The sequence below is a fragment of the Eumetopias jubatus genome, unplaced genomic scaffold, assembly GCF_037043125.1.
Source record: "Eumetopias jubatus isolate StellerSeaLion01/CBP00866 unplaced genomic scaffold, mEumJub1_p1.0 scaffold_1, whole genome shotgun sequence".
NCBI lineage: Eukaryota > Metazoa > Chordata > Mammalia > Carnivora > Otariidae > Eumetopias > Eumetopias jubatus.
The window spans coordinates 126,380,374-126,396,720 of NW_028274807.1; the positions used below are offsets into that span (position 1 = coordinate 126,380,374).

At 49.1% G+C, this 16,347-nt stretch overlaps 1 protein-coding gene across 1 annotated transcript; it reads right to left on the minus strand.

Moving 5' to 3' along the window:
* Positions 1-554: 554 nt before the first annotated feature.
* Positions 555-16,047, minus strand: TMEM108 (transmembrane protein 108). The gene is made up of 4 exons (XM_088023139.1): positions 16,044-16,047; positions 14,548-15,975; positions 6,227-6,381; positions 555-677 (listed from the first exon to the last, which is right to left on the minus strand). Exons 1-4 carry the CDS (start codon positions 16,045-16,047, stop codon positions 555-557), a joined length of 1,710 nt encoding a protein of 569 aa, XP_087879265.1.
* Between the last annotated feature and the right edge of the window lie 300 nt (positions 16,048-16,347).

Genomic DNA, 16,347 nt, shown 5'->3' on the forward strand with positions numbered 1-16,347 from the left:
TTGACAGCCAGTGGTGCCACTGCGTGGGGGGCAAGATACTCATCCACTGGAGTGATGAGATGTTCCCTTTTCCTGCCCTGTGCGCGAGTCTGCTGCTTCTCCCTAAGAGGCCCAGTTGCCTTCACTGGTGTGCATAAGGAGGGGGAGGAATTGGGGTCCCACTGAATCAAGAAGAACTGGAACTTTAAGAAGCACTCAAAGGGCCAAGCTCTTGACCATTTTAGCGTTTCACTTCCAGAGGTCTGTCTCTTCCTTCATCTGCCTGGGGCTGCTGGGACCCCCAAATGCTCAAGGACAGTTATTAAGAGAAGTAATCAATGCAACTGCTTTGCTTAGAAATACCTTTATTTTTATAAAGCCACAGATCATTCTGTAAAGTTTTTTTTTTTTTAAACCACACTTATAAAAAAGATGTTGACAATTCTTAGGAAAAAAAAGCTGAAAATGTTTCTTATTAAGTCAGGGTTACACAAAGATTATATTTATAATATATATTTGTGTATTTATAATTTAGAGATGAAAGGTAGGGAACAGCAAAGCGAGGGCTGCTGTGGTTAGATCTCCGATACTTGATCATTTCCCACAAACAGTGTTTCTTGGCAGAAGGGGTTGACGAGGACCATCCCAGTGTCTCTGTAGTCGCCATTGGCTGGGGATCGGGGCTCCGAGAGCTGGTCCTGGGAGGAGAGAGGGAGGAGATAGTATGTACTCGGAGGGTTCAGGTGGTGGCCATTCATAAAGAAATACACATGAGGACATCCATTTCCACATGGGATTGCTCCGTAAACATTTTCATTGCCCTCACTGCCAATGCTGAGGTGCAGAGCCCTCTCTGCTCTGCTTTCAGATTTTTATAGCAGCTTCTGGAAAAGATTTCCTGCTCCCTGAATGACTCCCAGCTCAGGTTGCCAGAGATGACATTGCTCTCCGTGTAGAAGTCTGAGAGGCCTTGCCATGTGCGACAGACAGCGCATGGCTCACTGCCCTTGTGGGCAAAACTGGGTCTGTGTGGGCCCCAGACTCTCCTTCCTGCCTCTTTCTCACAGATCTCTGGGAGACCTGGTGGCTTTTCCTGCCTGCACTTTCAGACCCTACACTTCTCACCTCTTTCCTCTCCTACCACCCACCTGTCTGAGCCTTCAAGGGCTCATTCCTACCCCTCCTGAGTCCTCCCAGAGCCTGGTCAGAATTATTGCCCCATTTCTTGTAGCACTAGATGTGCTGAGGTGAACAGATATGAATCTCTACGTGACAGTAGGTGGTAAGTGAAAAATTCAGTCTGTCTACACAGCCTCAGAAATGAAAAAGCCTAGAGATAGGCAATTCACTGATCAGATTGTCTGAAAGGTTTTGGCCTCGACTAACAAGGACTGCAAACATTTGTGGTCCAACTAAACGTCTGTACAGACTCAGGCCTAGGTATTACTTGAGGAAAAAAAAAAAGTCATAGCTTGTTCCAATTCTAAAAAAAAAAAACAAAACTGATGTCTCAGAACCTATAGGCTACCTCAGGGCAAAGACTCGGTAATATGCCAAGGTTGAACTGTTTTATTTTTTATTTTTTTTTCCTTTTTATTTTTTTATTTTTTTTTTAAGATTTTATTTATTTGACAGAGAGAGACATAGTGAGAGAGGAAACATAAGCAGGGGGAGTGGGAGAGGGAGAAGCAGGCCTCCCGCAGAGCAGGGAGCCCGATGCGGGGCTCGATCCCAGAACCCTGGGATCATGACCTGAGCCGAAGGCAGATGCTTAACGACTGAGCCACCCAGGCGCCCAAGGTTGAACTGTTTTAAGACAGACTTGCTTAGTTGTCTTCACTTGAAGAAGAAACAATTAATTCTCTGAAGTTTATTTTAAGGAAAACATGTATAATTTTTGAGGAGTACATATTGCCTTATGGATAATAAGGAGAGAAAGGAAGAAAGGCCATTTGTTGGTGAAATGTCTTTTCAGAAGATAAAAATTTTCTTCAATGTCTGGAATTGACTGAGTGCCCATCTGAGAGGTGGACAGGGGCCGGCCCTCTGAGTAAGGAAAACAGGGCATCCCCTTTCTCCACTGGGCTTTGGGTTGAGCTGTGGAGGGAAATTTTGGAGGCTGAGATCTGGCATGTCATTTTATAGTTTTTACAAAGCAAGTGTTCACCAAGGATGAACCATGTGGACACTTCCTGCAATGTAAAAGAGAAAGTTACTCAGACAAGAAAAAAGAAAAAAGAAGAGGAGGAGGAAGGGAAGGAAGAGGGGGAAAAAACGTATGGGAAAATTTCCAGGCACATTTTGGGCATCACAATTTTGCCTGTACAGCCTGGATTTGTGTTCTGCTGCTTTCATCAACCCAGAAGGGGAGCAGGGCACCAGAGAAACTTGCTTAGGCAAAGCACTTGGCAGCCACCAGAGTTGGCAGCTACAGGGCAGGCGGTGAGTGCAGCCCCAGGCTGTGGAGTGCAGGGCAAACGCCCTGGGACCACATGACCACGCTATGGGTGGTCCGCAGGGCCTGCGTGTGCCCAGAGATTTGGAACAAATTGTAACATTACTCTAAATAAAGCAGAATGAGGGCAGCAGACCTGCTGGGAGGGAAACAGTGATAAAACTCATTCTGAAGCCAAACTGACCTTCCTGCTGCTGGTTCTCCTGTAACCTCCTGACCTGGGATGGTGACTGCAGGGGGCAGCTCTACCAGAACCTCTGGCTTTTGTCCGATGGCAGCCCCAGTGCTTTGGGCTGGAATGACTAACTGGGATGCTGCATAAGCAGAGCCTTTTCTATAGTAAGCTCACAGACACTGTCCTTTGGCTTTGGTTTTCATTTACCAATTTGCAAAGAGAGTATGAGAAATTTAGAGTTCAGAGATTCACAATCCACACTCAAACGTGGCTAGCCCCTTTGCCAACTTACTCATTTTTTCACTCACTAGAATAGTTCTCAGGAACACTTTTTAAAACATTTTAATTTTTTTTCAAGATTTTTAAATTTATTTATTTGACAGAGAGATTGACAGCGGGAGAGGGAACACAAACAGGGGGAGTGGGAGAGGGAGAAGCAGGCTTCCCGCGGAGCTGGGAGCCCGATGTGGGGCTCGATCCCAGGACCCTGAGATCATGACCTGAGCCGAAGGCAGACACTTAACGACTGAGCCACCCAGGTGCCCCAAAACATTTTTATTTTTTATTGAAGTGTAGTTGACATACAATATTACATTGGTTTCAGGTGTACAACATAGTCATTTGACAATTATGTACATTATGAAATGCTCACCACAGTGAGTGTAGTTGCTAATTTTGCTATGCAAGATTTATACTGACCATACTTTATAAAGGTCAATGCTTTCATGAAGTCTGTTGCTCTTTCAGTTCAACCTTTTTATTGAGCGTCCACTGTGTGTTAGGCTTTGGGCTGGGTGATGGGTCAATTGTGAATAAAACTTATGGTTCCTTCATGTGATAAACATTTACCAAGTACCTACCATGTTCTGGGCACTGTTCTAGGTGCTAGGGATAGAGCAGTGAGCAGAACAAACTTCTGCCCTCAGGCAGCTTATATTCTAGTAGGAAAGACAGAGAACGGGCCAGTCAACAGAGAATGATGCAATACCAGGTGGTAAGAAGTGCTCTGAAGAAAAATAAAGCCGAAAAGAGGACAGAAAACCGTGGGGGTGGAGGGTGGGCTTCTACTCTGTATAGAGAAGTCGGGGAAAGCTTTCCTGAAGAGGCAGCACTGGAACAGAGACCCAAAAGAAGTGAGGGGTGGAACCAGGAAAATAGCATCTTACATAGGTACAAGAGCAATCTTGTGTTGTTGAAAGGACTGTGTTGAGGAAGAGCCAAAGCCCAGTGTGGCTCAAGTGTGTAGTCAATGGAAGGTCTGGCAGGAGGTGGCCAGGGAGGTGGGCAGGGGCCAGCCTATGAAGGGTCTGGTAAAAGGAATCCGGATTTTATTCAAAGTGTGAAGAGGAGCCACTTGACGGCTGGGAGCCATGGCAGACGTGAAGTCCTTCCTTGAGAATATCATCTGGGTACCGTGTGGAGGATACACTACCGGAGGCAAGAAGGTAGCAGAGACATTGTTTTCAGAAGTTACTGCAGCAATCCATGGTTTCAGGGAGGCAGCAGTGCAGGTGGTGAAAAGTACTCCTATGTAGGAAGAACCAAGAGGATCTATTGATAGACTGGATGTGTAGTGTGAGAGAAAAAGGTGGCTGGCAGTGCCATCTATGTAATGAGAAATACCAGGGAACTTCTGGGTATTTGGGCGGGGAGGGGAAGTCAACAGTTCAATCTTGGGCATATTGAATTTGGATGCCCATTAGACATGCATGGCAGTAGCTGGGTACCTGAGTTGGGATGCAGGGGAAATGTCAAGGCCAGAGATGGAAATTGCAAGTCAATGGTGCAGAGATAGTGTTTAAAGTCATGAAACTAAGTAGGGAGAGAAGAGAAGCAGTGGGAAGACTGAGCCCGGGCACTGCAGTGATGAGAGGCTGGCAAAAGGACTGGGAGTCAGTGATGGAGACTGGGAAGGAGCTGCTGAAAGGTGGGGGAGAGCCAGGACCGGATGGGGTGAAGACAGAGAAACTTTCTGAGGAGGAAATGACTGATGGTGCTGATGCTGCTGGCAGATCGAGTAAGAGATATGCTTAGAACCGACCTCTGGGTTTCACAGTGTGGAAGCAACTGGGTATTCTAGTTGGGGAGTGAAATATTAAACTAATACCAGGCCAGCAGCTACATCCTTACAACTCTGGTAAGTGCCATGATGGAAAAGCATAAGGAGCTGAGACCATATGGTAGGAGAGCAGAACCCAGCCTGGCAGGTCAGGGAAGGCCTCTCTGAGGAAGTGACAGACTGGGCCTGAATGACGGGTGAAGGAGTGCTGGGGAGGGACAGAACACATTCCAGCAGAAGGAACAGTCTTGCACAGCCCTAGAATGGGATGTGACTTGGTGTCACAAAGATATGGAAAGAAATCCAGTGTGGCTGGAGCTCAGTAGATGAGACGGAGAGTGGCACGACATGAGGCTGGACAGTTGGGCCAGGTCCACCTCACAGGCCCTGCAGAACTGTGAACTTAAGAGCATCAGGAAGCTCCTGAAGGGTTCTGAGTCTGCGAGTGATGTGATCACATTTATGTTTATAAAAGCCCACCCTGGCTGCGGTGGGGGATGGGTCCGCAGGGGAAAAAGGGACTGTCTCCAGAAGAACTCTTCTCAGTTCTCTCTGCTTTTACTCAGATGTCTGCCATCTTTCTCCTGGGCCATCTCGATTGCATTCCAGCTAGACTACTTATTTTGAATCTGTCTTTCTGCCTGTCCTTCCATCCATTCATTCATGCATTAAACCACCCTTCCTCTCCTTCCTATCCATTCACTAATCACACACAGAGTACCTTCACCAGGCCATCAGCACAATCTTTCTAAAACTAGGTCACACAAAGCTCAAAACTTTCAATGACCAAGACTGAAGTATAAACTCCATTCAGACCCATTCAGGCCCACGCCTAATCAATCTCCCTTTCCTGCTGTGCCCTGGCCTCTGCCTCACCCTCCGTGTAAGAGTAGAAGGAGCACCCGGTCTCCTACCGGCCTAGCTCTCTCACTGGCCAGATGAGTATTTTGGGCAACACTTCCTGACCCAATGTATTCTGTTCTCCCATGATGTGCCGTGTGTAGCCCACATTTCCGCCTCTATTCGGGTTACTTCCTTTGCTGGAACACCTGTCAAAACCCATTTATCCTTCCTAACCCCCCGCGAAGGCTTTCTTCTTGGTTTCTACAGCCCTCTGCAGCTCTTCTTGTACCTCCCCTAGTGTGTTTGCTTTTGAATGGTGCCTGAGGCTCACACCTTAACCACATCTTGGAATCTGGGCCCCCTGAGAGCAAGCTCTCATCTTCACAATTCCCAGAGACTGCCTGCCTCAAAATGGGTTCTCAATGAATACTTATTGAATTGTTTCCAGCAACCCAGCGTCCCAAGAACAGTGCTTCCTGAACTTCAACATGCACAGAAAGCACCTGGGAATTCTTGCTAAAATACAGATTGATTCAGTAGGGCTGGGGTGTGGACTGGTTTCCTGGGTGCTGCTGCTACTGGTCTATGGACCATCCTTTGAGGAGCAAGACACTAAGAAGCAAGCAGATGCTCCACAGCTTACTCTGGAGCCTGTGCTATTCCCTGTGGTGGGGCCGGACCTTCCAGAGGCACCTCTTGGTTTGGGGCTCATTACCTCAGAGGTTTCAAGGGACTGGATCTCCCTTGGTAACTCCACAGCATGCTTGTTGAAGTAGTCCATGGTGATGGCATTGTTCCAGTAGCTCAGGTTGTTCTCTGGGTTGGCCGTCTTTTTCTTCCTCCTCAAACAGCACACTGTCAGCAAGACAGCTGTAGAGAGAGTCCAGGTCAGAGATGGGGAGGGAGACAAGCAAGGAGCCAGCATTGCTGAGTGACGGATGCAAGTCTCCAGGTGGGTCTGTGATGGTCATATATTCAGCCACTTACCGCATTCGTTAATTTGTTTGTTGGTTCAACAATTATCTACATGCATCGAATGCCAACTTTGGGCCAGGTTCCAGGAGAGAGAGAGTGAAAAAGAGACAAGGCTGCCCTGTGTCATAAACATCCCTCCTAGTTTGTGTATGGAGGGGCACAGAGGGGGTCACATGATCTATAATAAACAAAATGAATATAAGGTAAATTCAGATAGCAATAATTGTTCAAAGAAAATAAAATAGGGGGAAGTGAGAGAGACAGTGGAGAGAAGTTGGGGAGAGAATGCTTTAGGGTGATCATGAAAGGCTTTCCTGAGGTGACCTTAATGTGTGACCCCGTCTGTCCAATCTCTGAGACTTTCTCTGAGGGCTCCAGGGAGGGAATGAGTATATTTGGATGTTGCTAACCAACCAGGTGTGTGAACAGAGGGGCTTCAGTTTGCCAAGAGGGAAGACTTCTGAGATTGGGGAGGTAAGGTGGCCTGTCCAGGCTCACATAGTGCAATGGGTGATGCTTTGACAAGGATGACAGTTGCCTTCTCGGGGAGAAGCCAGTAAATGAAGATTGGGCATCTCCCTGCCAGGCTTACCATCACCACAGCCTGTGAGGTGGCTGTAACTCCAGGTCAGGGGTGGGCAGGGCTGCACTCAACATCTTAGAGGTGCCGACCATCTGAGCTGGGGAGAGGGGACCCCAGACCCAGCAGTCCAGAGGCCAGCACCATGATGGCAATGACCACCAGGCGGCAGCAGAGTGCCAGCACTGCCCACAGCAGCCTGAGGATTTGGCCAGCATTGGGGGGTGGGAGGGGGGGTGGGGGATGGGGTTGAACCTGCCAGGGTGTGGGGTATCTGCAAAAGCTGGCACCCATACAGGCTGAGACATCAGGGCCCACTCCTTCAGTCCCTGCGGGATGACACCAGGAATTCTGTAGCTCTCTTCTCAGCTGCTGGCCTTGCTGGCACCTCAACCTGAGAAGGCTTCCAGGCAAAGGCAAGAGATTGGGCAAGTTTCTACTGATCCAACCTGCTTTGATCAGAAAGACTTCTAATTTGCTCATTACTTTTTAGATACCTTTAAAAAAGTTTTAAAGATATAAAGGACATTTCTGAATGTTTGAGCTGAAAGAAATTTTAGACTGGCTGGTATAGACTTTCAAATTTTGAAAAATTTCCAAACTCAAGTTCTCCTTTTTTCTTCACTCCCTTCCTTCCAAAGAAGGAGGTGATTGAAGGATGAATGGGGATGAGGAGGGGGGAGATGGAGAACTCAGCCTGAAAATCTGCTGATTTAGGGCATCTCCTTATTTTACAGATGAGAAGACTGGTCCAAAGCATGCAGCTGACTTGCCACAGGTCACAGGTCTGTGAATGGCTGGGCTGGGGCAAGATTCCCCCCTTTCTGGCATGTTTATTCTTCATTGTCACCACCCTTCTATCCTGCTCCTGGAACTGGGGTGATGAAATGGCCTGGGGGAATTCAAACTGGTGAAACAGAGGCCATAATGCTGCTAGCCTGCATTGGCACAGGTTGCAGAGTCTAGGTCCTCTGACCCCCAGTCCAGTGCTCCCCCAAGCCCACAATGCCCCTGGCTCCAGAGCCTGGGCCTCTTTGGGACATGGGACCAGGACCTTGCCTCGTGGGAAGGGCTAGCCCTGTTACAGGATGGTCTGGGGGTTGGAACAGGGAACTCTGTTCCTAGCTTTCTCCCCTCAAATGTTGTTAGTGCTCTAGGCCTGACTGTTTCTCTCTGGGAATTCCCAGTACTTCTCAAGTGCCCTTTCATTTACAATAGAAGCTGGCCTGGCCATAGAAAGAGCTTGGGCGTGGAGCCCAAAAGGCCTGGGTTCAAGTCTGACTCTGCTGCGTGTTACATTAGGTAAGTCACTTCATCACACTTGACTACTATGGACTCACAGGGCTGTCATGAGAGCTAGAGATCATGAATGCAAAATGCTGAGCACACTGCCTGATGCACAGTCAGTGCTTATTTAATGAGAGTTTTCTTCTTGTTCTTCCAGTACCCTCCGTAAGAGCAAGAAAAACTGGGCTACATGACTGACTACTGAGTGGCTCAAGGCCAAGGGACCACCTGTGATTTAGAACTTTCATTATTTTGGTGACCTGACCTTTCATCCAAGAAAAAGTACAGTTCAGACTTATGGAATCTCAATATATGCCCAGCACTGACCTAGGCACTTTCGGTCTGATTTAACCCACAAAGTAGCTGTCTGAGAAATGTACTATTACTCTTCTTCTTTGCAAAAGAGGCAAATGAAGCTCATGGAAGTTAACAAAATTGATCTTGATCACTCAGGTAATTAATTAAACTTGACCTGGGTCTCTGTGACCTTCAGGGTGATGCTTGTTGTCTTATATTGCCCTGAACACTGCAGGGAACACATGTGAGGCATGGGGAAGCACTTTGTAAATGACACAACTCTGTGCAAACACAAGCCCATGTTGTCAACTGCCTTTTTTTTTTTTTTTTTTAAGAGAGAGGGAGGGAGAGAGAGAGTGAGTGGGGAGGGGGAGAGGGAGGAGAGAGAGAATCCCAAGTGGGCAGCATGCTCAGTGCAGAGCCCAATGCAGGGCTCGAGCTCATGACCCCAAGATCACGACCTGAGCTGAAATCAAGGGTCAGATGCTTAACCGACTGAGCCACCCAGGCGCCCCTGGCATCTGCCTCTTGAAGGCCCTGGGCTAACACAGTGGATATTAGTCCTGTTTTTATAGGTGAGAAGACATTGGACCAATGGTTAAGTAAAAGGCGAAAGATTTATACAATCTAAAGAGAAACCAGAGTATAGGACCAATGATTAAGTAATGTGCCCAAGCCCCACAGGTGGCCAGCAAGAGAGGTGCTGTGACATATTTGATTCCACGAGCCAAGCCTTTTTGTCATACCAGGCCTCTTCTCCAGTGATTTATGCAGGTTTAATGTTAAAAAAAAAAAAAGTTAGAAGACAGGTAGTTGTAACATATTTCAGTTTGGCTCCTTGATTTTGAAAATGAGAAAACTGAAATCCTGGAAGGGAGGATTGGTCCAGTGGTGCCAGCGTGAGGGACCAGCCCAGCCTCTGGACAATCACTTCCCTACTTTGGGGGTTGGGAAAGGAGGCTCAGGGAGGCCTCAGGATATGGAAGGAGCCCAGGCTGGACATGAGGCTATAGGCCTGGAGAAACCAGGTTTGGGGGCTATCTGGCTCCCCATCTTGGTGGTTGGGACTAGAAGGCTCCCAGCAGGGGGTGCTGGTTGGGAAGCACAGAAAAGAGTTGTAAGAGCATGGTACCCTGGTCCAGCTGAGGTGACAGCCCCTGGACAACGCTGCCTGGCTCTGAGCCCACTCCCCATCCCCCTTGCTTCAGTTAGTTCATAAGCCCCAAGGAGACATACTCCCTTCCACACTCCTGGTCACACTTCCTCCTCATTCCAATTTATTCTACTCTTTTCATGGAAAGAGTAACTCTGACCCATGTTTTCTTATGTAATAACTACAAAGTCATTTTGGGCCTGTAAGAGATATATATATGTATCTAATGGCATTAACCGCAGGTCTGGAAGGAAGCCAGAATGCTCTGGGGCGCAGTGCGCATGGACCCTCACATATCTGGGGGCAGAAAGAGGTGCTACTCTGCTTCACCAGGCTCAACTTAGATTGGTGTTGAAAAACATCTGCAGCTGGCCTGGTTACTGTTCTCACCACCCATAAAGCCTTTCATCTTTTTCAGGGAGGCAGGGTGAAGACATTCTTGAGAATGGATGTGGTATGTGCAGGAGAAGCCAGGGAGCTTGGCAGAGCCACAAAACTGACCTCCTGATGAAAGCCCAGAGCACTGACAGGTGTGGGCGAGGACCAATTCAGTGCCAGGCTCAGAGGGTTCTAACAGGAGGTGGTGGGCTCTTTGCATCCTGATGGTGGCAGCAGAGACCAGCTCAAGAGCCACGTGGTTCCTCTGCCCCAGCCAAATGTGGCCCGGATCCAATCAGTTTCGGTTTTCAGCACATCTGAACCCCTGTGTGGCTGTCTCTGGCATGGCTCAGGAGACAAAGCATTTCTCAGTCCTCGCACATATATCCTTCCGGTGATTGGGTGGGGCTCAAGATATGGTAGGGCTGGTGGAACTGATGACAGCCCTTCTTGGGCAGGCCTGAGATTTGTTATGATCTCCCCTTGCTTCCAACAGAAGCAGGGGATTCAACCATCTGCCTAGCAAGCCTGGCCACCTGAAGTCTGGTTTCTGGTAGATGGAGGAAAGCAGGGACAAGGTCAGGGCTGGTCTGAAAAGCCAGATGTGAGGAAATCTATGCATGCACTTTGCTACTAACCCAGACTGCCTGAAATATATGGCAAACTGGCAAAGAAGACCTTTCTTGGAGGGCAGTAGGGTGAGTTTTAGGATAAATGCAGCTGCTGGAAGAAGTCTGCTTGGGCTATGAAAGCAGCCTGGATATTTACGCATCTGTGCTTTGAAAGAGCACGGTATTCTGAAGCTGGACAAGTATTCTTTTTGTTTTGTTTTGTTTTTGATGTCCCTTGCATCAGGACCTTCACAGAGCCCCCACAGGATGGCCCCCCGGGGGTTGGGGCCATGACGCAGGGTAGGGAGCTCTATGTGGGGGCAGCTAGGGCTAAGGCAGGGATCTTGGCGAGTGAGGGCTTTGGGGAGTCTCCCATGTAGACAGTGGGAATGCAAGACAGATGCTGAAGGATGTAGAGTCTGTGGTTCCAAGGTGCTGCAAGAGTCCACTTTGAACAAAGGGTTCATAGGTTCCTTTACAAAGTAGTATGTCCTATCCCAGTACCTGAAGGCTCCTTTCAGAGTGCCGGGAGCATTCTCTAGGTGCAGTTCCAGGCTGTGTCCTCGTTTCTGTCTTGGCTGACATTATTATGCATGGTTTAGGCAGCCCATAGGTTTTCTGGCTTTGCAGTAAGATCTAATTTCAAACTCACACATGGCAAAAAGGGCTGTAGAAGTCTTTTTAGAACTGTAAAACACAGGTGGGTGTGGCCTGTGGGGCGGAGGCTAGATCTACTCTGTGCTGTCCAGCTCAGGCAAAGAGAAAGGCCCAGGTGGGGAGAGGGCTCTGGGAGCTGGGGGAGGCAACCACATCTTATATCTTGATTCCCTAGTGCTTGGCACGCACTTGGGAAATATTGTGTTGAATCAGACAGATTCTACCACTGGATCTGAGCTGACTTATGTGATTGGGACCCTGGGCAAGTCAATTCACCTGGTGACTTAGTCCCTACCTATAAGGGATGTTCCTTGCATAGTATGTTTATGTTTTTTATTCCTCTGGCTAGTCTGTTTTGAGGATGGATTGATTAAAAATAATGGGAACTAAAGCTTCGAGAGACACGTAAAGAATGGAAAATTAGAAAGCTGTCTCTAATGTGGTTACTTCTCAAATATGACCACTATTTAGCTCACAGAGCTACATTTTCTCATTATCATTCTTCTGTTTTAGAAGTGGATAATCACAGTTTTAAGCGTTCATGTGGGCTTCCATGAGAGACAATAAATGAAAAAAGCACTTAATGAATGAATAAAATATGCAACCTGCAAACATGTTCACTTTTCCTGAATTGGGTCCTTGAGCAGAAGTAGGCTGCCTACTTTTGACATGGAAAGTTTGCTTTGCTTATCAACTAGAAAGAAACAAAAAGCTGGCAGAGGTGGCTTTTGCCAGAATCTAGATTTAAAAAGATCTTGTTGGTCATGGATCACTACATCAAAAACTAATGATGTATTGTATGGTGGCTAACATAACATAATAAAATTAAATTAAATTAAAAAAAAAAAGATCTTGTTGGTACAACACCAAGCAGAAATTATGCTGTTAGTGAAATAAGTCAATCAGTGAAAGACATGTATCATATGACCTCGCTGATATGAGGAATTCTTAATCTCAGGAAACAAACTGAGGGTTGCTGGAGTGGGGGGGGTGGGTGGGAGGGATGGGGTGGCTGGGTGATAGACACTGGGGAGGGTATGTGCTATGGTGAGCGCTGTGAATTGTGCAAGACTGTTGAATCACAGATATGTACCTCTGAAACAAATAATGCAATATATGTTAAGAAAAGAAAAAAGAAGAAGAAGATAGCAGGAGGGGAAGAATGAAGGGGAGTAAATTGGAGGGGGAGACGAACCATGAGAGACGATGGACTCTGAAAAACAAACTGAGGGTTCTAGAGGGGAGGGGGGTGGGGGGATGGGTTAGCCTGGTGATGGGTATTAAAGAGGGCACGTTCTGTGTGGAGCACTGGGTGTTATGCACAAACAATGAATCATGGAACACTGCATCAAAAACTAATGATGTAATGTATGGTGATTAACATAACAATAAAAATTTTTTAAAAAAAGAAATTATGCTCTGTTAAAGGTATATACCTCCTACACTAATGTTCAAATGACCCATGGCATGAGGAAGGGCTGGGAGAGCTGGCTTAACAGCCTCCTCTGTGGAAAGTTTCTGGGGACTCATTCCTCTTGAGATCAGGATGAGCCTATGGTGTGATGTGACAGCTAGTACAACCAACAGAGCTGATACCAGTGTTGGCTTCCTGAGTCTGACTGAAGTGTCCAGAACAAAGGAACCACCATCTGCTCTCCTCTGCCATGGCTGGGCATGTGGAATGCTATGCTCCCTTCTGGGAGAGCAGGGATAAACTTGTGGTCATCCAGAGTGGCAGATGATGGGGTAGGGCCCGGGCAAGGCGGCCCTATAAAGAGACTTGAAGGAATAGGGATGAGCAGCTTAGAAAAGGAAAACCTGTCTCTGAGTACCATTTCAAATGTTTCAGGAGTTGGTAGATAGACTGTTTTTTTTTTTTTGTGGTTTCAGAGGGCTTAGGACCATAGAGTAGAAATTACAGAGACAAACGTCAGGCTTCCATGAAAGCTGGCTAACAACCTGAGGGAGTCAAAGGAGAATGGGCTGTCCAATGACTGAGGAGCACGGGGGGTTTCTCACCCATGGAAGGGTTCAGAAGGAGGCCAGATGATAACTGTGTAGGGGTGGGGGAAGCTAAAATTAGTGAGGATTTTTGTGAGGTTATTAGAGAAACTCTAAGAATCTACGATCAAGTACATCGGGAAGACATAAAGGAAGCCCTAAGGTTCTGAGTGATTACAGCAGGTTCTTTATGGAGACATCAGGGAGAAGGATCTCTCAAATTCTCACTAAAGGAGTGACAGGCAGCAGCAAGGAGGTGCTGGTGGCCTGGGGAGAGCCCTTCTCCACCAGTACCAGTGGAAGCAATGATGAGGTCCACACTGCATCCAGCTCACACCATCCATGAACAAATAAAACTGGGGAGGAGAATAGCTAAATTCACACGTAACTCTCTCAAGCTCTCAATTTAGCTATAGGAACTGCTGCTTTTGTTAAGGCTAATAGAAATTCCTGCAAGATCAAAGCCCCCTCTCCTTTTTTGGAGAAAGAGAGAAAGAGCAGAAGGAGAATAGATGAGGGAGGGGAGAAAAGACAGGCAGAAAGATGGATGTGAAGTGGGAGAGGAAGGTGAGGGCTCTGCTACTTGAAGGATGTATGTTTAGAAGTGCCAGTGTTCACCTACAGGGTCTTGGCGCCATGTCACTACAGCTATTAGCAGGCTGCCCTTGAGGCTGAGGGTGGCAGGGTGGTGTCATGACAAGAGCACTGGGCAGGAAGACGGTGACCTTCCATCCCAGGCCTATCTCTCACTTAACTTTGGGCTCCTGGGTGAGCCATGGCACTTCTCCAGCTTGGTGTTTCTGCGCAATTCAGAGCTGGACGGGACTACTTGGAAGGCTCTCCCCCACTTCTGGGAGCTCTGTCTTTATGATGAGTGGGCATCTGAGCCATGGCCTGGCAGAGCTGAGGACTAGGGGTAGGGATAACCCATGATTCTTGTCCTGCCACCTGGTTTCCTATAATTCTGGAAAGTTTTGCAGCCTACTTGGTAGGAACTTCCCAGGTCTGGGGCAAAGGAACTCTGGGGACAGACAAATTGATGTGATAAAGGGAGAGGCGGGAAAAGGGGAGGAGTGAGGAGAGGGTGAGGCACTTACAGCAGGAGGAGATGGGCACGCTGATGGCCAGGATCACCCAGGCGATGTCCATCTTGCTCAGGCAGATGGTGGCTCTGTGCTGGGGTTTGTCCCCTTCTGCCACGTGGGATATATTCCCTGCTGTTCCAGGCTTCCAGGTCCCGGCAGGGACTAGGCGGTTGAGGAAGTTTCCTGTGGCTGTGGACACCACTGTGGAGAAAGGACTGGGCACCCTGTTGGTCATGGTGGGGGTGGCTGTAGCCTCCTCCTTGGCCTGGGAAACAGTGCTTTCTGAGCCCCCGGTGGGGTGGGCTGGGGCCTGCGAGGTTGAAGATGTTCCCTGAGGAGTCCCCTTGGAAGGGGCTGAGACACTGGCATTGAAGGCAGCCTGGGTGGGCCCCGCGGTGGCTGGGAAGACCCCAGAGCTGGTAGATGGAGGTCTGTTGATGTCAGGGGTGACAGTAATCCAGGAGTCACTGTGGCTGGGGCCATCCTGTGGGTCACCGTGGGGGCGCTGAGAAGGCACTGGGGCAGGTTGTGGACTGGCAGGGGCACCTGAGGCTACAGTGGTGTCCGGCTCCCCTCCTTGGCTGGTGAATGTGGAACCACCCCCCTGATCTGCTCTGCTAAGGCCTGGCTTGTCCTCTGCAGGCACCAGGGGGGTGGTGGGTGGTGCCCACGAGGTCCTGCTGGGTGCCATGGTTGTGGCCACTGTCTGGGGCTGTGGCAAGGAAGAATAACCCCAGAGTGGGTTCCTGGGAGTGAGGGTGGAGGAGTCAGGTTCTATAGACCCTGTGAAGTTGCCTTTGTAGATCTGAAAGATTTTCCCCAGGGGCCGCTTCTGCCCCAGGTGTGTAGAGCTCTGATTTCGTCCCCGCTGGCCTTCCTTCCTCCCAGAGTGGCCACTGGGTGCAGGCAGGACAGAGCGTGATGAACTGTTGGCCCCCTTTCGGGAAGAGCCTGGGGGCCTAGGAGACCTGCGTGTGGTAGCCCGGGTGGGTGCTGTGGTGGGACGGCTGGTGGGTCCCGTTGGCTTTGTCAGCAGGATGGTGGGCGCAGCCTCCCCCTGGGGATGGCCCTCTGAGTGGGAGGATGTGGTTGCCATGGCAGCAGGAAGGGGTCCTGTGGTCAGGGGGCCTTCAGACTGTGGGGTGGTTGCTGTCGCCATGATGGTAGAGATGGTGTTTGTAGGAGGGTGTCCATCTGGATGGGGCGCTGTCATTGCCATGGGAGCTGCAGTCTGTGAGGAGGGTCCATCGGGCTGCGGGGTCAGTGAGACCACAGAAGTGGGGGCAGTTGCCACGGAAGAGTGTCTGGTAGAGCTGAGGGATGCTGTCACCATGGTGCCTGGGGTGGTGCCTGAGGGGAGGACCTGAAGAGATTCTCTGGGAGATGGTTCCTGGGTGGCAAATACCAGTGCTTCGGTCAGTGCCAAGATCAGGAGGAAGCCTTGAGAGGAAGACAGAGAGAAGAGGTGAAATACCTGGGGAGTTGCTCAGAGCCTGGACCTTCCTTACCCATGAACCTATGGCGCTCTGGGAACAAAAGGAACATTGGGAGCATTCCGGAGGTCCACACTGCCCCCCTGACGCCCAAGAGCAGCTTCTCGGAACAGGCTGGGCTGGGTGTGGGAAGGATTATAGCCTCCGAGTGTCTGCTGCCCCCTGCGGCCAGGGAGGGGTCAAGGCCAGGTTGGTCAAAGGCAGGCTGGCGGCTCTGTGTGAGCCAGCTTGAGTCAAATGTGCAAGGCTTACATGGGCAGAGCTGACCAACTCTTCTGCCCTTCCTGAATATTCCATTTATGGACTGGACAGAGGCACA

Excerpts from the sequence above, each read along its gene's own strand:
- TMEM108 (XM_088023139.1), bottom strand. Across the intron at positions 6,382-14,547 it reads CGTGCCCATCTCCTCCTGCT|CTGTCTTGCTGACAGTGTGC; the intron begins GTAAGTGCCTCA and ends CTCTCTCTACAG. Across the intron at positions 678-6,226 it reads AGTCCCTTGAAACCTCTGAG|GACCAGCTCTCGGAGCCCCG; the intron begins GTAATGAGCCCC and ends CTCTCCTCCCAG.